The sequence below is a fragment of the Thermobia domestica genome, chromosome 16 (assembly GCF_964235325.1).
Source record: "Thermobia domestica chromosome 16, izTheDome1.hap1.1, whole genome shotgun sequence".
Classification (NCBI taxonomy): Eukaryota; Metazoa; Arthropoda; class Insecta; order Zygentoma; family Lepismatidae; genus Thermobia; species Thermobia domestica.
Genome location: NC_137469.1, coordinates 128,673,904 through 128,699,576, shown reverse-complemented (window position 1 = coordinate 128,699,576; position 25,673 = coordinate 128,673,904). Strand labels below are relative to the sequence as shown.

Genomic DNA, 25,673 nt, shown 5'->3' with positions numbered 1-25,673 from the left:
CTTGTATTTTTGTTTCTCCACATCACTCTGATCACGTACAGAACTGCGTGAGTTATATACAAACTCGAGTCAGCTGTGCATAGTAAATACTATAAAAACAAAATATTACAATAAAAAAATAATTATACTTCTATCGTTGATACTTGGTTTTTAACTAAAATCAGAAGTAGCATAAAAACGCCCGTTTTCTGGGGAACTCTCCAGATTAAAAGTCCCGTAGTGAAAGTGTTAAAATATTAACATATTTTGGTTTCTACATCAGAATTAATTGCTATTTATTTTAACTTCCCACTTGTGTCACCTTCCTCCCGTCAATACACCTTACTCATCAATAACATTAGGATAACAATGAGCAAAAGAATATATTGAGTATACGGAACAATACTATAACTCAGAACACTAATGTCTTATAGCCAGAACACTAATGTAAGACCAGTAAAGCCGAGATAATACTGGGGAGCCTAAATTGAATTCATGCATACTTCAATGATTATTTTTAACATAGATTATTTGTATAAACAAGTATCTGGAAATTTTAGCGGGGTTAAAGATAGTTTCAGGGAGAGACAGAGCTCCCTTAGCCACTTTTTTTTTTTTTTTTTTTTTAGCTACGAACTAGCTGTTAACCAATTGAAAATGAAGAAAATTCATTAATTTTAGCGAACAAACGTTTATGAAATATTGGCTGTAAGCACCTGTCGTCTTAAATCCAGAACCTGGGAAGACGAATGATATGTCCCCACAATCTCTCGTCTTCCTCGGGGGAAAGGGGGGTGGCCACGGTGGATCAGTGGTAGAGATCTTACCTCTGGCGCGTGGGGTCCCAGGTTCGATCCCCGGGCAATTAAGCTTGTGTTGGACAACATCGTATCCATGAGTTTACTAGGGTTACTCCCGTTTCCTCCCACTTTCTTATTCTGCCAATTCTTTCATTATTATTCATTTGCCTAAATCCTCCGTCTCTCTTAACCTATCAGGCAGAATCGTGGGACAATAAACTGAAAGATTTGATTTTTCCACTCCTCGGTTATTTAGTCTATACTCTGCTGTTATGTTGGGGGCGCGGTGGCTCAGTGGTAGAGCGTTCACCTCTGGTGCTTGGGGTCCCGGGTTCGATCCCAGCCCCCGCCAAGTGAACTTTGTGGTGGACGTGGTCAAACACCGTGCTCGTGGGTTTTCTCGGGGTTCTCCCGTTTCCTCCCACTTTCTTCATTCCACCATTTCACTCATCTTTCATCATCACCGTCTCCTTTAGCCTAACCGGCATAACCGTGGGACGTAAAACTTAAAGATTTCATTTTCATTTCTGCTGTTATGTAAGCCCGCATAACAAATATGTAACGTTCGTTGCATACAAGCAAGCGTTCTTAAAAACAACGAATATCCATAACATTTATCAATTCGAAATCCCCTCCCCGCGAGACGCAAATCGAAGACATATTCGTATTTGATTAACTTTAGTGAAAATCTATCTGTACAAAATGTAGTGGTTTTAGTTGACTCCTTTGTATGTAGGGCCGGTGTGGATAAGTGGTAGAGCGTTCATCTCTGAAACATGCTGTCATTGGTTCGATCAGAGCTCTCTCCAAGTTAACTTTGTGGTGGACAAACACCGTGTGTGGGGGTTTTCTCGGGGTTCTCACGTTTCCTCCCACTTTCTTCATTCCACCATTTCATTTATTTCTCATCATCAGCGTCTCTTTTAGCCTAGCAAGCATAATCGTTAGAAGTAAAACTGAAACATTCCATTTTTTCCTTTCTATGCAAAAAGCTGATGACATACACACATTATTATTTTATTACTAAAGAGTACTGCCATCATACGATTCTTTTTGTTTGTTAGTATTGAATAAAATGATAAAGAAAAAAGTACTTACTACTACAGTCTGTGAAGCCCAATATAAAAATTGAAATGAAACTTAATAAACAGTAAGTCATTTCGCCAATATTTTCAACGGTGGAGACATGACAAAGTCATTTAAAACACAGATTACGAAACACAAAATAATTGATTGCGTCCATCCTTGGAAGAGTGGAAGGTGAGATTGTAATATTATCGATTTATATCTAATCTTTCTTGGAAGATAATCCTTATCACTTTCTTTGTGAATGTGAAGGTGATCCATACATTACATGTTTAACAAAATTATGATTTTCCTTATATACAATGGATAAAATTCAATACATAGATACAAGGGCGGATCCAGGAGGAGATCGGGGCAAGGGACTCCACAGAATAGGATTTTTTTTTTATTTTAAAAATAAAACCTATCCTAAGAATTTTCATCTTTGTGTTATAAATGTAAATTAAACGTATTGACTTCAAACGACTGCCCCCCCCAAACATTCAGCCTGGATCCGCCCTTGCATAGTCATCCATAGTCACTTCAGTCAATTTACGAATTCAAATTTAAAATTGTTACCTTTGACCTTAATCAATTTAGTTCTATTTCGTTTTTACAGCTTATCATCAGTCATGAAAGGAGTTGTTGGTTCTTTAAATTGTTAGCATTTTAGAGCCCTGGATATTTTAATAGTTCTGGGAGTGAATTACGAGGGCCATTCGGAAAGTAACCTCCGATTGGTTAAAAAATAAGCACTGAAGTAAATAAGAATAATTTATTATAAACATCTGAAAACTACTTCTTTGCTTTATTTTTCAACATAATTTCCATAAACATTCAAGCACGTATCATATCTCTGCACTAGCTTAAAAATTCCACCAGCATAAAAATCTCCCTCCTGTGCATTGAGCCACAGTATTTCCTGGAAATTTGTGGAAATTCATCGGGAAGCTACCCCCAAATCCCTTCCAACTATTTTAACCTATGGAGGTGACTATGTTTGACACACTCAAATCGATAAATGAAGTTAATAGAAACACCTGAAAAAAATGCAACGTATTGGATTAAAAGGCGTTGAACCACCTTTGCCCTTAGAACAGATCTAATGCGATGTAAAATGGAGTCTTGAAGATCGTAAATGGTAACAATCAAAATATCACACCATCTCGCTTACAGTGCATCACTACGCCTGAGAGAGGATGTAGGCGGAAATCTGCACCAGATTCGTGTATCCTAAACGGATGTTCAGATCCGTGGATTAGGCAGATGTGCAACTTCATCCAGATGTTCTTCAAATCATGCAGTGACAGTTTGAGCTATGTGAATAGATCCATTATCATCTTAAAATATGGCTTATTGCAACAACAATATCTAGACCATAGAATACACATGGTCCTATAGAATGGCGACATAATCACAGGCAGTGACGTCACCGATAAGTGGCAGCACAGAATCCTCTGAAAACCTCGATATTGTGACCCCACAGTATCACAGAGTCGTTTCACCTTTGGGCAGAAAGCTAAGCATTACAGTAGTAATGGCGTGACCTGAGGACACTTTTGGCCCCTGGATCCCTGCCTCAGGACCCATGGTCCCTGGCCCGGGGCCAATGACCTAGGGGTACCTAGGACCACCCCCTCTAAATTTTGGCAGGGGTACCTTGGCTCACCCCCTAAATTTTGGCAAGGGTACCTAGGACCACCCCCTTAAATTTTGGAAATTGCCAAATCTAAAAATTTTGTATGGTAGCCTAGGACCATAGTATGTACCTCTATCAGTATTGGGGAGTCTATGTCGTTCCCTTTCATGGCAAAAAAATTGCCAAAAATTCAAATTTCGGGGGTTTTTCACCTAATTTATCCCCTTTGTTGAGGTGTTATTAACCTATATAGTTATATGGGCGTATACAGGGGTTCATTACCTTTCATAAGACATGGGTATATTAATGCACCCCTTGAAAATTTTGGGAGGGGTACCTTGGCCCACCCCTTAAATTTTGGAAATTGCCCAATTTAAACATTTGTTATTATAGTATAGAACCCTAATATGTATTATGATAAATTTGGGTGATCCACCTCGTTCCCTTCTAGGGGTACAAAATTGCCAAAATATAAACGTAAGCAATACGTTATACCACGTGTTTGGTTTTTGGTCGATTTTATCCCCTTTGATGAGGTCTATTACCTTATATGGTTATATGGTCATGTATAGGGGTCCATTACCTATCATAAGACATAGGTACATTTGTGCACCCCTTTAAAAATTTGGGAGGGGTACTTTGGCCCACTCCTTAAATTTTGGAAATCGCCCATTTTATATATTTGGTATTATAGTATAGGACCCTAATATAGATTACAATAAATTTGGGTGGTTCATCTCGTTCCCTTTCATGGGTACGAAATTGCCAAATTTTAGTACAACCACGTGTTTGGTTTTGGCTCAATTTATCCCCTTGGATGAGGTCCTATTACCTTATATGGTTATATGGTCATGTATATTGGTCCATTTCCTATTATAAGACATAGGTACATTTGTGCATCCCTTTAAATTTTTGGGAGGGGTACCTTGGCCCACCCCTTTAATTTTGGAAATTGCCCATTTTATATATTTGGTATTATAGTATAGGACCCTAATATAGATCAATATAAATTTGGGTGGTCCACCTCGTTCCATTTTAGGGGTACAAAATTGCCAAATTTCAGTACAACCCGTGTTTGGTTTTTGGCCCAATTTATTCCCTTGGATGAGGTCCTATTACCTTATATGGTTATATGATCATGTATAGGTGTCCATTCTCTATCATAAAACATAGCTACATTGATGCACCCCGGGAGGGGTACCATGGCCAATCTTTTAAATTTTGGAAATTTTCCAGTTTAAGCATTCGGTATTATAGTACAGAACCTTAACATGTATCATGATAAATTTGGGTGGTCCACCTTGGGCCCTTTCATGGGTAAAAAAATTGCCAAAATATAAACATAAGCAATATGTTGTACCATGTGTTTGGTTTTTGGCCCAATTTCTCCCCTTTGATGAGGTTCTATTACCTTATATGGTTATATGGTCATGTATATGGGTTCATTTCCTATCATAAGACATGGGTACATTGATGCACCCTTTAAAAATTTGGGAGGGGTATCTTGGCTCATCCACTCGGTTTTAGAAATTGTTTAATATAAGCATTTGGTATCATAGTACAGGACTTCAATATGTATCACTATAAATTTGGATGGTCCACCTCGTTCCGTTTCATGGGTAAAGAACTACCAAACAATCAAATTTCGGAGGTTATTGACCCATTTGATAAGGATTTAACACGTTATATGGGTATGTACAGAGGTTTATTACCTTCATATGTTTATGTTCCCTTTTAAATTTGGGAATTATCAAATAACAAAATTCGCTAAACGTTTCTAGGACCCATTGTAGATGTTGGTGTTCCTCTTATGGCCAAATATTCAAAATTTAAAGGTTATTGACCGGCTTTATTATTGAATAAATACATGATTTATTACTTTTTCATAAGACACAGGTGTATTTGTGTACCAATCTTAAATTTTGGGAGGGGTACATTTCTTATTGTATCAATAATTGGTAATTGTTCTTAAAATTGGATAGTATCTCATTCATTGGGTAAATCATTGTCAAATATGAGTATGATCACGTGATCAGTTATTGACCTATGATGGGATTAGGAGTCCAGGACATTGGTACATTGAAATTTTGTAGGATAATTTGAGAATTGTCAAATGAAATTGCGTCATTGGTTTTGATTATTCCAGCCTATGGACCAAATATAAACGTAAGCAATACGATGTACCACGTGATTGACCTTGATGAGGTAGTGTACAGGGATTCATTTCCTTTGTTGTGATACTTCTTAAGTTTGGGTACACACTTGCAGAAAACAATTGGTTCTACTCAGGTAAACAATTGACGGACATTATTGCCCTTATTGAACATATAATGATATGATTAATTCTAAGACTTAGGTATATCGAGAGAAGTATTCTTTAAATTTGGGAATTGTGATAAACAGAACTTTAACATAAGGCGCGAAATTTGAAACAATACTTTGAACTTTAGTCACAGCTCATACTCTAAGATCATTTGTGGTGATTGATTTGACCTTGAGCTTTAGAAATCTGATAGCTAACCTTATTGAATCTTATGACTCATAGTCTTAAGGGAATACATGCTACAACACTGAAATTTAGTCACAAGGTGATGTAATCTGACACTGGCAAAGTTATTGTTGATACAATTTGATTGGTTGATCACTATCTTTCGTGCAATGGCTGATCACTATCTTTCGCGCAATCTGATTGGTTGATGATTTTCAAATCTTTGCTGCATTCAGTTTTTTGTTTTGTTTAACATTTAAAAAGTTTTTGAAATTTTTGTTTGAAACTTTGGTTTGACATTTTTTCGTTTGATATTTTTAGTTTGAAAATTTTTGTTTCGAAATTTTTGTTTGAAAATTTTTTTGAAATTTTTGTTTCAAAATTTTTTGTTTGAAACTTTGGTTTGAATTTTTTCGTTTGAAATTTTTAGTTTGAAAATTTTTGTTTGAAAATTTTTTGTTTGAAATTTTTGTTTCAAAATTTTTTGCCCAGCAAAATGAACAGTGTGACGCAAACTTACCTATTATTTACAAGAATATTTGTCGAGTTTATTTTATTTATTATTATTATCAACGATTCTTACAGATGAGTTGAGATACGGTCAGCTGGGTTCTGCTTGGTAGGAATCCTGTTAAACCTCTGCATTTGCTGCGCTGAAATAATGGGCGGTCGTTTGTGATACTATTCATGAAGATTATATGAGAATTAAGCTAAAAGATGAATTATGGACAAAAGAGTAGGCGAGTTGGATTATGTTAATGGTAAGTACAACACCCTGCTCAGTGAACAAATTTGGAACTCAAAGTTGGGAATAAATTTTTTTCGGTGGGTTTTAAACGATGTTTTTTTTTTTTTTTTTTGCTACCGGTGAGAGACGTCATTCATAGAGAAAGGAGAAGGCAGTTGCTTTCCTTTTGCCAAATAATCATGTGAGAGCTAGGCATTAAAACGCGTAAACGTTAAAAAAAAATAGTTTACTTGACTTAGGCTTACTAATCTATTGAGGTCGTTATAAATCGATAGCAATAAAGAATTGTGATAAATCGATCTCAACAGCGAGATATTCTGTGTGATGCAATATGGAATAGTAGACCTATATTCTATAGTAAATAAAAGTTTAGAAATAAATAGGTAAACAATAAGAATATTGCACTTTCGTCATCGTCCTCTTAGTTCTAGAATCACAGTAACATGATAAAAACCTAGCCCATGTTAGGTGCTATGGTCCAAAATTAGTTTAATGCTGTTTAGCTGTTTTCGCGTTATGCAATCACAGACAACAGACAACATAGCTTCCAATGTTTCGAAAATAATTATACCAAACGTCCCCTATATATACCCTCTGAAAACAAATATTTTTAAAAATATCGGGGCACGCTTCAGCCTATTTTTAATAAGGAGCGATATGGCAAGTTTCATAACTTTCTTCCTAACTTTACGGGCATGTAATATACTAGTTTTCTTGGCATATTATGACACACACACACACCCTGTTCTCTTCTTAGAATATGCTCAATTTAAAAACCCAATTCAAGTAGGTGGTAACTGTATTCCAAAGTTAATTTCAAATGGTTCAGGCATTATTCCGTGCTTCGATGTCACACATAACGTCAGTTTCATTTTTCTTAGATGTAACTTTATTATTATTATTATTATTATTATTATTAGTAGTAGTAGTAGTAGTAGTAGTAGTAGTAGTAGTAGTAGTAGTAGTAGTAGTAGTAGTAGAAGTAGTAGTAGTAGTAATAGTAGTGTAGTAGTAGTAGTAGTAGTAGTAGTAGCAGTAGTAGTAGTAGTAGTAGTAGTAATACTAAATCCATATTATATCGGATACATCAAAGATTGACTGACGGAATTAAAGAGGAAAGGAAGTACACAATAAAAATAATTGAAAATTTGAACTTTAATTCTAAAATTGTAATACAAAAACAACAGCGGATCAAGATAAAACAGACATCAACTCTTAATATAGAAGGTCTTAATAGTCAAAATAATTGCGTTTATATATATATATATATATATATATAGTTATTAAATAATAATCAATTTTAGAAACACTGATATCAGTCTAAAGAATAAAGATTATAAATTCAATAAGGAGTCCCGTTTCTCCTATAACTGAAATTATGTGTATCAAGGTAATAATATCAATATTATTGGTTAAGTGAATAAGCTAAACGGGATTTAATACAATGATCTCGAAATGAAATTGACAAAGTTACAAAATAATATAGCCCTATATCTATATAAAAAAAAAAGAAATAGTTCTACATACATAGCACGATCCATAATCATTTGAAACAGATGTATAGTATGATATTTTCATAGTAAAAAAAATATTAAAACAATGTGTACTTTTTACTCGTAGTATTGGTTTGATGGATGTGCTGAATAGTTCCCACTGAATCTTTGTTGCGAAGATTTTGCAGGCCTTTCCACAATACTTGAAGGAAGAATTTCTAAAACAAACAAAAAATAAAAGAAAATATAATTTTGTCAGTTAAAATATTGTATCTACATTTTTACATCGTATCTAAGGTTTCGGAAAATTTACGATGAAACCAACAAAACATTAAGGCCCCTATGCAGAGACGTTTTTAGCGTCGTATCTGCTAAAAGTTCGATTAACCTGTGATGTCAACTTCCGTATTATGTGACACATTGAATAATCGAAAGTTCTCTAACGCGTGATGTTAACTTCTGTATTTCGTGACACATCGATAATAATCGAAAGTTTTACTGTCGCGTGATGTTAATCGTGACACATTGAGTAATCGACAAAACAGATAATCATTCGCTCTTATTTGATTTCTTCTACTGTGCTCGGACAATCCTGCGGAATAGTTATGACTGGCCTTTCTCGATATAAATCGTTGATAACAACACCTGTATTACGAAATACAGGACTCGTCACGCGTTAGTGAAACTCTTATAACAACACTATCCATGGCTTTACTGACCAAACCTTCAACACACACTGTATTTTAAACTATAATGTGTTACAGTTTCGGATATCGAACATATCCTTCATCAGACACTATATTTCTATATGTAGATACTTCTTTTCAGTCTCGGAATCACTTTCATAACAACGCATATGGAAAGATAGTGTCTGATGAAGGATATGTTAGATATCCGAAACTGTAACACATTGTAGTTTAAAATAAAGTGTGTATTGAAGCTTTGATCAGTATTTCTTTTCTTTAAACTCTTAGTACGGCGCTTAAACAACTCTGCATAGTTTCCTGAGTGTCCATGGTTACCTGGTAAGTAGGAATACAACTTCTCAAATTATACATATCCGTAGCGTTGCAATCGAATATATATATATATATATATATATATATATATATATATATATATATATATATATATATATATATATATATATATAAGCAGTAGATACGCAGACAGTACACGGAGAAAAAATCGTATGTGGCTTATGTAAAACCGTAGGTTACATGTTTAATTCCTGTATTTTTGGACTTGTACCGCAAACGTATAACTGAAAAATTATATTTTATAGGTACTTACCGTATAAGTGTTCCGAATAAGCGTACTTTCCGTACGGACGAAAAAACTATATATAGACGGTCAGGATCTCATATAAAGATGGACGTATGTAATATATAGCTGGCATATGTAACATATGTATATATATGTAATATCCGGAAGACTGTTAGATGTCAGAAATTCTGCAACAGTATGATGTAACATGTAAGGGCTGTACATATGTAGGATATGGATAACGTGTGCTCCGTACTGATTTCTGTAGTAAACACAAGGATACCGTATATTTATACAATATACCAGGACCGAATTAACCCATCTGGAGGTCCAGGGCTAGAAAAAAAATGTGGCCCCAGCTTGACTTCTCCTAATACATTTGTGTGAAAGTACAATTGGAAAGTTAAGGGAATATATTTCATATTTTTGGCCATATTTTATCTTATGTGATGATGATTGTATCTTGTATGATTCTCTTTAGACAATCAGTTGAGATTTTAATCAGACTGGAGACCCCCGTCCACCTGGAAACCCCGGAGCTACAGTCCCCCTAAGCCCCTCCCTTAATCCGGCCCTGCAATATACCGCTGTCGGGATAACGGAATTTTCTCAGTGTAACTGGTCACGGTTCGTTTTGAAATGGATTACTGTTTACGTATTTTGCATGTAGCAACTAAGTTACAGATCTCTCAATTTATTTAGATGAAACACAAAATTTCCTACCCTATCAAGTGTATTGCAATCTCAAAGAATGGAAAACTTTTATTAATATAAAATAAAAAAAAATAAATAATCACTCAACAGGTGGTAAAAACATATTTTCTATGTTTAACTTGTTGTCTAATTTCATTACCTACAAGCAGAGTCATTCTTTGCCAAAGAAATGTAATTCTAGCAATTTGTTGACCGATTAGGACTAAACTAGTCTTAAACGATCCTAAAATTATGTTCTCAGAACAGCTGAGGCACGTACACCGAAGACTGACCCACTAAAACACACATAGATACTTGATATACAAGGATAAGTCAATAAGCAACTGCAATATTTTTATATTTCTTTTCAGGTTGGCTCTACGGTATTGTGTGCTCACCAGACGCTAAGTGCTACCGTTAGCTTCGCTTGTGGTAGGTTGCAGCGTAATCATATTAGTCCACTTTGCGCTGTTGCGAAGTAAAGATGGCCGCGCCACTCTCTGTGTGCACCAAAGAACAGCGTTCTGTCATCTTTCTTTTTTGTGGTCTGAACAGTGGTGAATCTAGAAGATAAAAACTGGGGGCAGCCAGAACCCACACTATAATAGCTATATCACGAGTTTATTATAAGCTTTTAAAAATATGCTTAAATAAAGCTTAAATTATGTTTGTCAGTCAAAAAACATGGAGTGCTAGGCCTCCCGGATCCAGGCTAGATCCGTCACTGGGTCTGAAGGTGAACCCCGAACGGAAATTCACAGAAATTTGTTGCCACAGCAAGATGTTTACCAGTGGGTTGAACAGTTCAAAAGTGGTCGAAAGAGCGTGAAGGATGAGGATAGATCAGGGCGTCCAAACTACAGCAACAACTGATGACATTATTGAACGAGTCCGTGCCTTGGTTCTGAATAACAGACCAGTGACTGTTGATGAAGTAGCAATCCATATGCACATTACTAATGGTTCTGCATATGACATCATACATAACGCCACATACGGGATGAAAAAATGAAAAGCCTGGCGGGAAATGAAAAATGAAATGAAATCTTTCGGTTTAACCCCCCCCCCCCGTGTATGCCCTTTAGATTAAGGGAAATGATTAAATCAAGTGAATGATGGTGGAATGACAAAGTAGGAGGAAATGAGAGTATCCGAGAAAATCCATGGACACGATGTTGTCCACCACAACCCCTTTGACAAAACAATGGGTTCTGTCTTTTATAATCTCAATAATTATATAGGATTGCTGTTAGCTCGTTCTTGCCATCCCTCAACTATTTTTGAATATGTCTATGTGTATTGCAACAGCGCCAGCGACTTTCCCTTCGATTTGCTTTGTTGCCTATTCTACTTTTTCAATTATTGGAGGCTCATCAAGGTGGTCTACAAAATAATAATTAATTCTACCATCATCATACAGGTTGCATTAATAGAAAGTCGGTGTAGAAAGTCAGAAATAACGATGGTATTTTTGACTCAACACGCTGACCCAGCCAAAAAGCCGTCTGCCACATTTAACAATACCTTCAGTCTCCCGTTTGTCAAAATCGGTTCCTATTCCACCACTAAATTTGATCGTAAATCCCTTCTTTAATCGGGAAAATTAAAACGCGATTGCACTAAAGATCACATATCGATTACAAAGTCCAATTAATGTATTAATAACAACTATTTTTAATTATATTAGATAGACTGTTAGTGACGTAAATTGTTTCACTTACGTGCATATACGATTTGGTTATTGTTATAGGATCTTCTTGCTTTACTGAGTAAACAGCAAGGACAACAGAGACAGCTGAAGAATACAATGACAGCAACAGTTGCCGCAGATAACAGGGCCAAGGCGATTGGTATCCCGATTCTGAAAGTAAAGAAATATAAATTATCTAAGAACAATTGACTGATAACGTTTGTACTGTGATTTTTAAACATTTTTATTGGTTTTGGGTGTGGTGATGCTTTAACAACTAGTACTACGCAAGATAGGAATGTATTAATCTTTTTATGTATATTGGGATTCAAGGTATGATTTAACGTATTAACATCTAACATGATGGCAAACCGATAATACTGTCGCTATGATGATAACTTGAGTTGGATCAAGTTCTTACACCGAAAACACAGAGTATTATCTATACTAAGACTTACCACAAGGAAGGTACCGGTATATCAACTATGAAGAAAATTCTCACATGGCTGTTGAAGAAGAAACCCCAACCACGAGTGTGCAGAATATTCCACCATTCGCTGTTCTAGCTCAGTCAATACGCTCAGAGCGGCAAAAGATACCGTAAGTACCGACGAACATCGGATTGGATGCACCTTTTCAGACAGCGAAGAAAACAAGAGGGTCTACTACGCCGCAATTACCAACTCCTATAAAAACTTCAAATCAATTTGAGGCTCTTTCCAGATCGAAAGAAGAAGAAGTCAACATGCACACCTCAGCCAACTACTTCAACAAATGGGTTTATGTCTATGATTGGCCTCGTCATCAAGGTTATGAACTAAATCAACTAATCCCTCAAAAGTGCTTAGAAATTCCCAACTTTCTTTTTATGAAAGGTTACTTAAAAATCAAGTGTGTGATTCAGGCAGACTTCGACGTCGTACAAGACATCTGTTCTGAATATAAACACACTTCGCCAGGGAAGTCAAGAAAGAGATGGAAAGTATCAAAGTCGTCATCCGCAACCTGCCTATTGACATCAATATCCAGAACCTAACCACTACCCTCAAAGACAAAAACTACTCAGACTTCTCTGTCGCACAGATGACGACTTCCAATAAAGACATCGGAAAAGGCAAGCCACCCTTATCTCTCTTTTTTGGTTACAGAAAAAAAATCTCTTCGAACAATGCCCTTCTTCACATTAAAGTTCGTATGGAATCTCTGAAACTCAGAGTTTAGGTGGAGCGCTTCTAATATCAACGCTTCAGGCATTCACAAGCCACGTGTTACGCACAGTCCCGGTGCGTCAAATGTGCCATATCACATTGGAGTTACGAATGTACCAAACAAAATCGAGCCAAGTTAGCCAAATGTGTGACCTACAGTATGAGGGCGACTATCCCGCAATTTCTCTGAGCTAGCAGCTTCTAAACTCAAAACAGAAGGAAACATCAACCATACCTCATCAAGGTTCTGATATAAATCAAGTCAAGACGTCCACTTCCACCACACAGCCTGCGAGGACAACTTACGCCACAAAAGCTACTCTAGCAAGCCATCCTCGGGAGATACTCCTCGCTTTGAAGAAGAAGAAGAAGAATACAATCCAATTAAGAAGTTCCTTCAACTTCTGAAAGATTTCAATCTTTCTAGAATGCTCCCAATGCTACGCATCTATCTCACGAAGCTGAAAGAATCAGCAAATGTCTTTACGAAATTCACAATCTGTATGGATATGTTAGCTGAACTTTTGCCATAGAAGTTAAGCTAACACAGGTGAGGTCAGTGATGCAACTTCGCGTTTTGGAATCATCTATCCTCCGCAATTTTTTCATAGATTCTTCCCCAGAAGTTCATACCACATATTTTGCATTGCATATCGGTTCCAAAATTCTACGAAGACTGGTACAGGTTGAGGCATTAAGTCTTGGAGGCCGATTAATTATTGTGTCTTTGCAACTTTGCGATCGCAACTCATATGTTTCCTCTTCGTTTGCGATTTTACTTTGCGCCATGAAATATACCAATGCTAGTCGCATCGCGAATGATATTTAATGTCGTTTGAAGCAAACTTATCCCAAATCTTGCGTTGCGATTACGCAAGTCAATATTTAATCGGACCCTGCTCTTTCAGATATTTTTATAATTCTAAAGGTGCATTTACAGGATGCAATCATTGGTTGTGACCTGCTTATATTAAATCTATGCTGTTCCGATTGATCGGATTTTGCAAACTATTTGTGTGGAGTACTTTCCGTGGATGTTTACCAAGCACTGTTAGGGTAATCAAATCTAGGAGACTCAGGTGGACAGGTCATATAGACAGAACGGAAGAAAGAGAAATGCTTTCAAAGTTTTAACTGAAAACTCAATCGGAAAACGACCATTAGGAAGACTAGACACAGATGGGCGGATAATATTAAGATAGATCTCGCAAAAATAGGAATACAAAGTAGAAACTGGATCCAGTTAGCTAAGGATACAAGTCAATGGAGTGCTTTTGTGAACACGGCATTAAACCTCCTTGCTCCATAGGCCATAGAGTTAGTGAGTTTCCATGGATGTCCATATTGCATACGATTCAACATGGAAAAGTATGTAGTTTATAAAGAAATTCATCATATTATCACCATAATTATTATGCAATTATTGGCAAACTACTTGCCGCAACTAAGAAGTTCCCTATATCATAATCTTCAGCTAACTTTTTTGTATTCACGTACGATTTTTTGTTGTTGCTGTTTTTTTTTTTTTATACTTTGTATCAACTGTAGCCTCCTTCAACTTTTCCCACTCATTCCTGCCACCACACCCTCTAGCACGGCCCTCATTATTTTCTTTTCAGCAAGGGGGCCGCGGTGGCTCAGTGGTAGAGCGTTCACCTCTGGTGCTTGGGGTCCTGGGTTCGATCCCAGCCCCCGCCAAGTGAACTTTGTGGTGGACAAACACCGTGTGCGTGGGTTTTCTCGGGGTTCTCCCGTTTCCTCCCACTTTCTTCATTCTGCCATTTCATTCATTACTCATCATCACCGTCTCCATTAGCCTAACCGGCATAACCGTGGGACGTAAAACTCAAAGATTTCATTTCATTTTTTTTCTTTTCAGCAAATATGACAACCAGTTTATCTTCCTGTTTTAATTACATCTAAAATTGCCTCTTTCTCCATCACCATTCTAACACCTTCTCATTCGTTTTCCGTTCTACCCAGCCTTTTCTCCATTCTTCTTCACACCCACATTTGGAAAGTTTCTTTTTTTCCCATCGTTTTTGCGTAATGTCCATGTTTCTTGCCCCATATAGTACAATATTTTACACTCAGCATTTTATGGATATTGTTCTTAACTCTTCATTCAAGGACCCACGAAATATACTTGTCTTTCTCCTAAATATTTCTTTCGCCATTCCTATCCTTACTTTTATTTCTCGATAACACTTCATATCAGCTCGAAAACTAGTCACCCGTTCTACTTTCTTATATAAAGGCATTAAAGTCAGAAATTACTGGACGAATATTTACGTAATGAATATTGTAGTTTGACAGTATTTTTTTTTTTTTTTAAATCTTGTAATAGCTTCAAATAATCCGCATGAGGTATGATGGAATTGTATTTCTTAATACCGAAAAATGGATTAACTTAGGTCTCAATTTGCGGAAAACTTATTTTTAGGGGTCTGGACAAAAATATTTTCAGCTCCAAAGTTTAATTTGTAAACCACTCTGAATCAGGGCCGTAACTTGAGGGGGGCAGTGGGCAATTCTCCCCCAGGGAAGCTCCCTGCCGTTCGAGGAGGGCCCACTTTAAGACAAAATTTTCTTACTCCATATACGATATGAACATGAAATTATAAATGAAGCATCAAACAGATTCACTACATTACATAAACAAAACAGCACACAAAAGGTAAATAAACAAAAATGAGTCGTGGGCCCACTTCAGTAAAAATGTCTACTATTAGGGGACCTAGAAATAATATTTATGGTATGGCTTTGAGATTTGTCAATATTGTCCCCTCAATTAATTTGTCAGGTATGGAACGAGTCCAGGGGCGTAACTAACGGTCCCGCAGACCTTACCGTGCGGAAGGCCCTACAGGCTTCGGGAGGCCTATAAAGAGTAAAAGAAAGATGGAAACCGGGGCCCCAAGAATTAGAACAACTTTTTCTAGGGGGCCTAAATATGCATATTAATGCTTGCCTCCAGAAAAAAAAAATCTGTTACGGCGCTGCTCTGAATATTTTCTTAAAATGGCAAAAACCTGTTTTAAGCTACTAGAATGCAATGTAGCGAGGTCTCAATTTTGAAAAAAGAAAAAATATTGGCAGGGTTTGTGCAAAAATTAAGTTTAGAGGCACCTAATAAGTTTTCGTGAAATTTTACGTTTCCAACGTCACAAATTTTCATGAATTCTGGATATCAATTCTTCTGAGTGCGGCAAAGAGAATTTAGGTGGGACTCGACCAAGGAAAAAAACATATTTAGATCCCGGATCACTCACGCAAGAAAACCCGCATCTTTTCCTCATTACGTAGTGTACCACCCCGAATTTCGGTTGATTCTCCTAAAAAAAAATGTTGTGCTAATCACTCTACATTTTCTTTCATGAACCTATAATGTTTTTTGTAATCTCCATTTGCAACATTTCTATGCAGTTTACAAGTTTTTCTACGTAGCAAAACAATCATATACTCTGCCATATTTCGCACGGAGTCACCTATTTACCTTGCTCCACAAATTTGAAGAAGTTACTAGCATCGCAGAGGAGTCTTTGATTTTTATTGATGTCAAACGCGGAGTAGTTACTCGGCTCGAGAATAGAGGTTTGGTTATTTCAAAAGGTCAGCCGAGACGAGTAGTGCTCAGTTTTCTTTTTATTGATACCAATGCGAGTAACTACTACAAAATAGGGAATAATGAATAACTTCTTCGTTTCATTGATATCACCCCTTGTCTCGTGCGCATCTCTAAATACTGGGCTACACTATATGTAGTTCTCCAGATATAAGGCCTACAAGAACATTTTTTATTGAAATATATTGGATCTTTTGGTACAGAAAAACAATTTAAGAACTATAACACGAACAGTAACAATTATTCGAATTAAACAGTAACTATAATAACAACAAACATACAAAACATATAAAACATATATAAAACAGCGACAGTAACAATTACAACAAAAATAAACAAAATAAAACTTAGTGGCAACCCGACAGCACTGTTATCCGTATAGTGCGAGAGACGACATTGAGTAAATTTCATGGATGGGAATTAACGACTGAAACACAACTTCGCATGCTATTAGATGGTGAAATGGGTAGATCTAGGTCAAACTTCACGATTCCGTGCGATCAGTATAGACTAATGTAATAGAACACAAGGATACGAAGTTTGTTCTTTTGTCAGAAAGCATATAATCGATTCAACTAAGTTTAAATATGAATGTAGGTTAACAATTCTTTTGCTTTTGCTAGACAATACTCAATTCTTTCACAACTTTTATTATACAAAGCGACGGAAGTAAAAATCTAACAAAAGTTTACTTGTTTTCTTCTAAAAGGAAGTTAATTTAGAGTTTTATATGCTTTTATTTACAAAAATCGTTTTGCATATATGAAATATGTCATGTTCCCATTTGCTGCTTTTAATATGTTGTAAATATATATACTTTTGCATGAGTATATGAGTAGGCTATATATATACTGATTGATGTTTCAGTATATATAGGCCTATCAGGTAATACTTCAGAAATTTTCAAGGAAAACAGTATCTCTACATGAATCAGAAATCCCTCACTACAAGTATGGCGAAGAATGTCAAACATCGTAAAATTCAATTGTTTTCAAAAAGTCTTAAAATGTTTTAACAACTATTTCAGTTAAAATAAATGATTCAACACTTCTCGCTTTATAAAAGACCAAATGCCATCCATCTCATTAGCTTACAACCTCACAATATGATTTCTAAAAGCGTATTCCCAATTGGGAACATTGGCAGGTAAACGGTAGAGACAGTCAATTACCTTATAAACTCGGTTTTCACATAGTTTTCAAGATCACAACAGATGCTTTCGTCAGCGTCTTGGCAGCAGTAATCTGCTCCGGTTGGACATTCAGCGTCTGAAGAACACGAATTACCTGCAAAATAATAACTCATGTTTCATTTTGTTTTAAATATTGACTACCAAAGCCAAACAAGACAATAATACTAATACTAATACTAATAATAATAATAATAATAATAATAATAATAATAATAATAATAATAATAATAATAATAATAATAATAATAATAATAATAATAATAATAATGTAAGTTTTGTTTCAAATTTTGAAATTGTTGTAGACTTTCAAATTTTGCGAATCAATACTGAAACAGCAAGAAGTAATATTTTCTACTACTTCCGTTTTCAGTACACAGATGTGGGTGAAGATGGGATATTTTCTTGAGAGTGAATCAATTCCAAAATACTGCTTTTCAATATATCTTACCGTTTATGCTGTATGGTGATCAACGTTGAAACCGGAAATGGTTACTTTCTATTCCTTCCAGTTTGAGCGGAGAGTTACGAGGTGAGACCTACGAGGGTCACTACGAAAGTTTTGAGATACGCATTGACCTGGCATAGTATTTGAATTCCAATAATTGCGTTCGGTAGTAGTATCCAGAGCGAAGAAGCGAAGCAAGTTTCAACTCTCCTCGCTTATCGGTGTGGCCGTATCGCCTTTACTTGTTTGTTGATGTGAGCAATATTCGGCTGTCTAGAATGGAGCTCGAAAGGGAATATTTTCGGGCAATGATCCTTTACGATTTCAAAAGTGGTTTGAACGAGACACAAAGCCTTGACCGTTTGCAGATGCATTTGGGGATCTTGCTCCTTCGCGTGCTACAATTTTTCGGTGGTTTGCTGAATTCAGAAGGGGCCGGACATCGCTTAAAGATGAAGAGAGAGCTGGACGTCCGGCAACAGCTGTGTAAGATGAAAACATTGCCGCTGTTGAACAAATGATTCGAGAAAATCCTCGAACAACTTTCGAGAACATTGAATCTACAGTGAACATTGGATCGCCAGCAGTAACAAAAATTCTTCATGATCATCTTCGGCTCAGGAACGTTTCATCTCGTTGGGTGTCTCACACTTTGACTGAACAGCAGAAGCGCATGTATGTGAATGGTGTGAAGAAATGCTTTCAAGATTTGATGGAGGCAGTTCTCGACGTGTCTCTGACATTGTTACCGGTGATGAGACTTGGATCTATCAATTTGACCCTGAAAATAGACGCCAGTCTACAGTTTGGATCTTTCCAGACGAAAATCCACCCACGAAAGTGAAGCGACCGCGAAGTGTGGGGAAGAAGATGGTCGCAACTTTCTTCTCCAAATCTGGCCATGTTGCAACTGTTCCACTTGAAGAACAAAGGACTGTTACTGCTCAGTGGTACACCACTGTTTGCCTAACAAAGGTGTTCCAGAAGCTTTGGGAACGGCGTCCAAGAATCGGATTGCGTGGGATCCTGCTTCATCATAACAACGCGTCCGCACACACGGCCAACATCACAATTTAGTTTTTAGAATCTACGGAGGTCAAACTTATGACTCATCCGCCGTATAGCCCTGACCTGCCCCGTGCGATTTTTTTCTGTTCCCCAGGATCAAAGATCGCATGCGCGGGAAGAGATTTTGCAGCCCTGAAGAAGCAGTAGTGGCTTACGAGAATGAACTTTCAACACTTGAAGAAAAAGACTGGCAACACTGCTTCCAAAAGTGGTTTTCGAGGATGCAAAAGTGTGTACAGTGTAATGGTGATTACTTTGAGAAAATATAAGTGTTAAATTGATTTTAATTATGTAAGTTATTTCACATCTCAAAACTTTCGTAGTGACCCTCGTATTTTTGGCTGAATTGGATTCGAAAAAAGAAACGTTTCTTGACATCTCTGGCCGTTTTTGTTCTGATATCTGTCGATAGATGGACATAGCCGTTCTATAGAACATTCGATACTTATTGTAGCACAATTTGAACGTATAATAATAATAATAATAATAATAATAATAATAATAATAATAATAATAATAATAATAATAATAATAATAATAATAATAATAATAATAATAATAATATAAAACAGTGAAACCTCTGAATAACGGACTACAATGCTACGACTATTTGTCCGTAAAAGAGAAGTGTCCGTTACAGACAGGTTACACAAATTTACATTACACACAGCTCATGTGGTAATCGTATACACTATTACTATAAATACATTAGTTATAAATGTAAATATAGGATAATATCGAAGCACTATAGTGGCACTGTGTATCGTAGTAACGAACACTCTTGCCTTTGGGAGAGGTCCCGGGTTCGCTTTCTAAGAAGATATTCGGTCGGAAATGTCTAAAAAGCCTTTTGAAGCCAGCCACTCTGAATGAGATTTTTCCCTGACTTCTCCTTATTCACACCAGGAAAATGTTGGAATGGTGCCTTACATAAAGCTGCCAGGCTACTTTCTTCCTTCCCCACTTACCCGAGCAGTGTGGTCACTTCAATCGAAGGTTCTAAGTAATCACGGGAAATGGAATACGTTTAATACATGAGCAAATATGGAATTCCAGTTTGCAATGTACTTCAAAGTCCCTGATTCGATCCCAGCCACATAAATTTTTGGTGTGCAACATTGTATTCATGAGTTTTCTCGGATTTTTCCGCTTCCTCCCACTTTCTCATTCCACCAATTCTTCCATCATAGAACCTAAAGGGCATATTCGTGGGACGTTAAACTGAAAGGTTTTGCTTTCTCCTAACAGCCAAATGACACATGTACTCCTGACAGTGGTCCACATCCACTTGTAAACAGTGATTTGGTTGGGAAAATATATCTAACGGAACGACTATAATTCACACTGCTCACGGACCAATTTATTAGTTAATTGCAAAATAATCTGAGACAAATATTTTTCCGGAAAAGCATACCAGTGCATGTAAATAAACAAATAAGTTATACAGTAGATGTTATCACTTTCGTTATCATTGTTTACCATCCTGTAAGTGCCTATTAAACCCAACGTTTTCCTACTTCTTCCACCACGCCAAATAAGGTACAGTAAAACCTCGATAAGTAGGATTTAGTTTAATCCGAATAGAAAATAATAATAATAATAATAATAATAATAATAATAATAATAATAATAATAATAATAATAATAATAATAATAATAATAATAATAATAATTAGCAGAATGATGTAAAGTTTTAAATGTGACTAGAATTCTACAATCGCATTCGTCACATAGCACCTTGACGAATATGGAATTTGATGGAATGGTATTTGCTCATTGCTGTGGGTTTTATTGAAACATTCAGCAGATTAACGTGAATAAATGTCGTCCAACTTAAGCGGTATTGCTTTGATTGACCGTAACATCACAAAACCGGACACGCTTTATGTAATTCGAGTATCTGTGTATCATTAGAGTATGTAATTCGGGTAATACACAGCCAGGTCCATCGGACACATCCCGTCTCCTTTAGAGTATACGGCATAAACGTGGGACGTAAAACTAAAATATTTCATTTTATTTCTATCAGACACATCATCATAATACAGGGTCTAATATAAGGATGTAGGCTACTGAGTTGCATGTACTTGTATTGTCACATTTTCTCAGGTCCCTAGCCAGAACACTAAAACAGTGGAGGCGAGTCCATTTTGAGGGCTAACTTGATTTCATCTTACGTTTATACATATAGGCATATACCAAAAAGAACTGTATATTTCAAAAGGCTGAGTCCCCCTGGCCACTCTTGGCTACAGGCCTGATTTTACTATATAGTAGCATATGTATTTAGGCCTATGTTCTTCAAATACATCGTAATTAACATGTTTTGTTGCTATAAACAGAGTTTTAATGCACTGTTTTTTAAGGTTTTTAATTTAAATAGGACTTTCGTTAATCCGATCAATTTATTCGGATTAGAAAGGTTTTACTGTATAGTCTACTGTATTTTTTCTTTCTTTTTTAAAATATGTATTACTACACAAGAAGTCGACTTAATCTAGATAGCCTACTTACCATATACGTAGTAAGGTGTTGCTGTTATGAGAAACAGGAAAAATCGTACCAAATTCATTCTGGCCACGTGGACTCTTTGCTGTCGGATATTTACACAGTTAACACTGATTCAAAGCAAAATCAAATGCTACCACAAACTTTCCACGCCCATGGTAAAGAAATAAAGCTTGCTAATTACATAGAAACTTGCAACCACTATATAAATTTACGGAATGCTATTTCGCAGCCAGCTCTGTGCTGAAGCTATCTTCGAGAGTTCTGTATCGTTTGTAAACAAATCTAATCATACTCTGATATCTTTTCTTTTTGTTAACTGACTTGGAAGGAACAAGCTTTTATCAGGATCGAGATAAGAGCTTCCTACTAAAAATGAATTGTTGAATCCTGTATTTTTCTCATACCTAGGAGCAAATACCACGTTGAGCTGCAAAATTTTTTCTCCGCTTGATTCACAATAACTCATTTACAGAATTATTTGTGTGACATTGAAAGCCCCAATTCACTATCGAGGGTCACTCCTGCTATACGTACCTGTAGAATTCTATAGTTCTTAGTGGTTATGGAATAGACCCATGAACGAAATATACCGTTTGCCTACCACATGGAAAAATATAAAGGCAAGTTGTGAAGATCGCATGCATCTTCTGAGGTCTTCGGATTCCACGTTAATCAGTAGGTCCACGTCTCATATAGCCTCGCTGCTGAATGGGACATTAAACTCAAAAATCAATCAATCAATCATCTTATGAGGGAATAAGAGCAGCACTGCTGATTCCACTGCTTAGGAAGGAGTGTGAAGTTCCTGGTTCGATCCCCCGGACACCCTAACAGCACAAGATGTACTAGACATGTGCCATTTAGGTGTCCTAGCTACTTTTTAGATACCCGACAGATGGCACATATGATATTCATGTGCTAAGTATGTACTTCAGCTACCTATACAATCTTAGGTACTTGTTACACCTAATTGATATTTGCAACTATGTATCACAAATATAGCATTTATATACCTGGCTCAGTTTCGCACTCTAACAGTCATTTGTCTTTATTTCGTCACTTGAGACACATATCTGTCATATTCTAGGTACGTCCTTTAGGTACATACTGTTTCAGATACTCTAACAGCACAAGATGTGGTAGACATGCTACATTTAGGTGTTCTAAATCCATTTCCTGCATTTGATGCATTTGTTGCTTCGTTTTCTAAGCGATTCTGTACTATACTAGAAGCAACAAACGCATCAACTTTAGTAGATGGCAACTGTCGCCGATCATTTCAAAGTGAATATAGAAGAAACATGAAATAAAGTAAATAGACACTCGTCATTTTGTTATAAAATTACATGGCGAGTAGATTTTATCTGATCCCAAACGGTTATCATCGGATATACGAGGTTAAAGGAGCACTCTGATTAGCCAAATTCAAAAGACCTCAACAATTTATCCCTCTACAAGCGCAGTTCTCTTCATCGCCTTCGTGGCCAAGTCATAAGAGCACGCGGCTAGTAATTTGCGCCTACCCTAGGTTACATTTTTTACTTGCTTAAAGTGTTTTTTTTAGACTCACTTTAATGTAAACACATTACGCATATAGGCGATTTAACATATTTTGGGGGAGTAATTTTGTGGTTCATTGACTTACGGCATGGGGAACATACCTAGAACATACTAGGCACGTACTCAGGTACATGTTAGGCATGTAGCTAGGGCTGGACATAGATTGTGACTATCACTTGCCATCCATGTGATTTCTCTCTCAGAGGTATATAATGCACATACTGGACACATTCCCATGTACCTGAGGGAACATGATAGGCATATGCCTGCTATGTAATTGCGCTGTTAGGGCAAGCAAATTTGTGGTGGACAACATCATGTTCGTGGGTTTTCTAGGGGTACTCCCGTTTCCTTCCACTTTCTCATTCCACCAATTCTTCCATCAACATTCACTTGCCTTAACCATTGTCTCCTTTAGCCTAAAGGGCATATCTTGGGACGTTAAACTGAGAGCTTTTATGTTTTGCCTAAGAAAGAAACACATTTGTGCATATTGACAAGTTGTCACCTTGTGTCCTGGTCCACTTGCACAAGAGACTCGACATGGCGATCATTAAAGTCCATGCATACATTATACCTGCGATACATACGCTCGAACACCCATTATCTTTGTTGAATAGCTTTTTGCTTCGGCTATCGTATTTATGTGCACGAAAACAAATTTTCTCCTGACTCGTAAATTAGCTGGGGTCTCGTAAATTAGGCTGTTCATGTGACCCCAGAGAAAAATAATTCGACTGTCATTAAATCTTGCTATCATGTAAGCCATGAAATTGGCCCACCTCGGTATGCCTAGCTGTCCCTAAAACATTGCTTGAGATGACCGCGAACTGCACGTACGAAGTATAGCCCTCCCTGCTGGTCTAATGGCTAGCACGTGCGCCTTTGCTGTACGGGGTCCCGGGTTCGATTCCCGGTGGGAGAGCCTTTGTGATTTTAATTGTCCTCGATGTTTCTGTGTTCGTGTCCCTGTCGTTCCTAGGTAAAGCCAGTTAACCGAGTAAAGCACGTAAAGCAAGTCAAGTGTAGTTAGGTCAAGTAAGTTGCTGGGGCACGTTCGGTGGCTCAGTTAACTTTATATTAAAAAAAAAAAAAAGTGTGTTGGTGCACCACCGTATTGGAAAAAATGCTTGTTGCCAATCAGAAACTCTCGTTGCTTAAGGTCGAATAAGGTATTCTTACAAACAGGACTATTATAATACTTTTACTATCGAACAATCATGCTTTATTCTCTAAATTTAAAGCCAGTAATACCTAGAAGGCTAGCAATTATTTACTTGGCCTCGTATGTATAGGCAAGGGAGCTTAAAAACATGTTTTATTTTTACTCTACCGCTATTGGCGTTCGTCGGCCGACAGGTTAAACAGTCTAAAGTATTGGGTTTGTATTTGAAAAATAAATCTGTCACAGGTTCGAATCTCATCGAGACCTGTGTGTTAAGGCAGATTTTCATGCAAGCGCCCGTTGCGTTTGTGTTCTTTGCTTACCATGTAGCTTATTCTCAACTTTCTGTTGGCTACACATAGAAATCGCAAGCAATGAACGCAATGGATGCTTGCATGAATCCGCCTTTATGCTTTCGCCACTCATTTTATTATCATAATTTCTCACTATTTTATCTAGAAAGGCAGAATCGTTGAGCGTAAAGGACAACAATAGATAGCTACATTGATTATTTTGGACGAGTTCGGGGCAAACTAAATTAAATCGACCAATTTCCAGGTCAAAGGTTGCTGATAATTTTTTTACCTAAGTTTGTACTACATTCAGGGAGCTGAAAACGGGTATTCTTTTTTTTTTTTTTTTTTTTTTTTTAGCAGCTTAGGTTTTGTCGTAGCGGCCATTTTGTATGGGCGCCTGAGCGTATTTTGAACTTTTTAGTGCACTCCGTTAAACCTTGTAACTTTTTAGGTTTTAAAGACACTGAGTTCAAACCAAAACCATATGAAAGATAATGGAATGGACAACATTCTGTGTTCTTTGTACATTGAGACGTACTTTAAAACGTCCAGAAAAAAAGCTCTGAATATTGCGGTTGGAAACCTAGAAATGGTCATTTTGGAATGTACATTTTGAAAAGAAATAAATAAGACTTGCCTTCAATTCTCTGTCAACATAGAGACTAAGTAGTAAACAATGTTCCAAACACGTTTCAGGTCTGAGAACCATATACTTGATTTTTTGGATATTTTTAAACATTGT

At 36.7% G+C, this 25,673-nt stretch overlaps 2 protein-coding genes across 2 annotated transcripts in view; both read right to left on the bottom strand.

Annotated features, from left to right (window-relative positions):
* LOC145672808 (uncharacterized) overlaps positions 1–2,018 on the bottom strand; it is a 52,878-nt gene extending 50,860 nt beyond the window's left edge. Inside the window, exon 1 of the mRNA XM_081741964.1 lies at positions 1,878–2,018. Coding sequence (XP_081598090.1) covers positions 1,878–1,938 — 61 coding nt within the window. The 5' untranslated portion in view covers positions 1,939–2,018. The remainder of the gene's footprint in view (positions 1–1,877) is intronic.
* A 6,272-nt stretch (positions 2,019–8,290) lies between these two features.
* LOC145672807 (uncharacterized) lies at positions 8,291–22,200 on the bottom strand. The gene is made up of 4 exons (XM_081741963.1): positions 21,914–22,200; positions 17,866–17,980; positions 11,893–12,032; positions 8,291–8,430 (listed from the first exon to the last, which is right to left on the bottom strand). Exons 1-4 carry the CDS (start codon positions 21,969–21,971, stop codon positions 8,330–8,332), a joined length of 414 nt encoding a protein of 137 aa, XP_081598089.1. The 5' UTR covers positions 21,972–22,200; the 3' UTR covers positions 8,291–8,329.
* Positions 22,201–25,673: the final 3,473 nt, after the last annotated feature.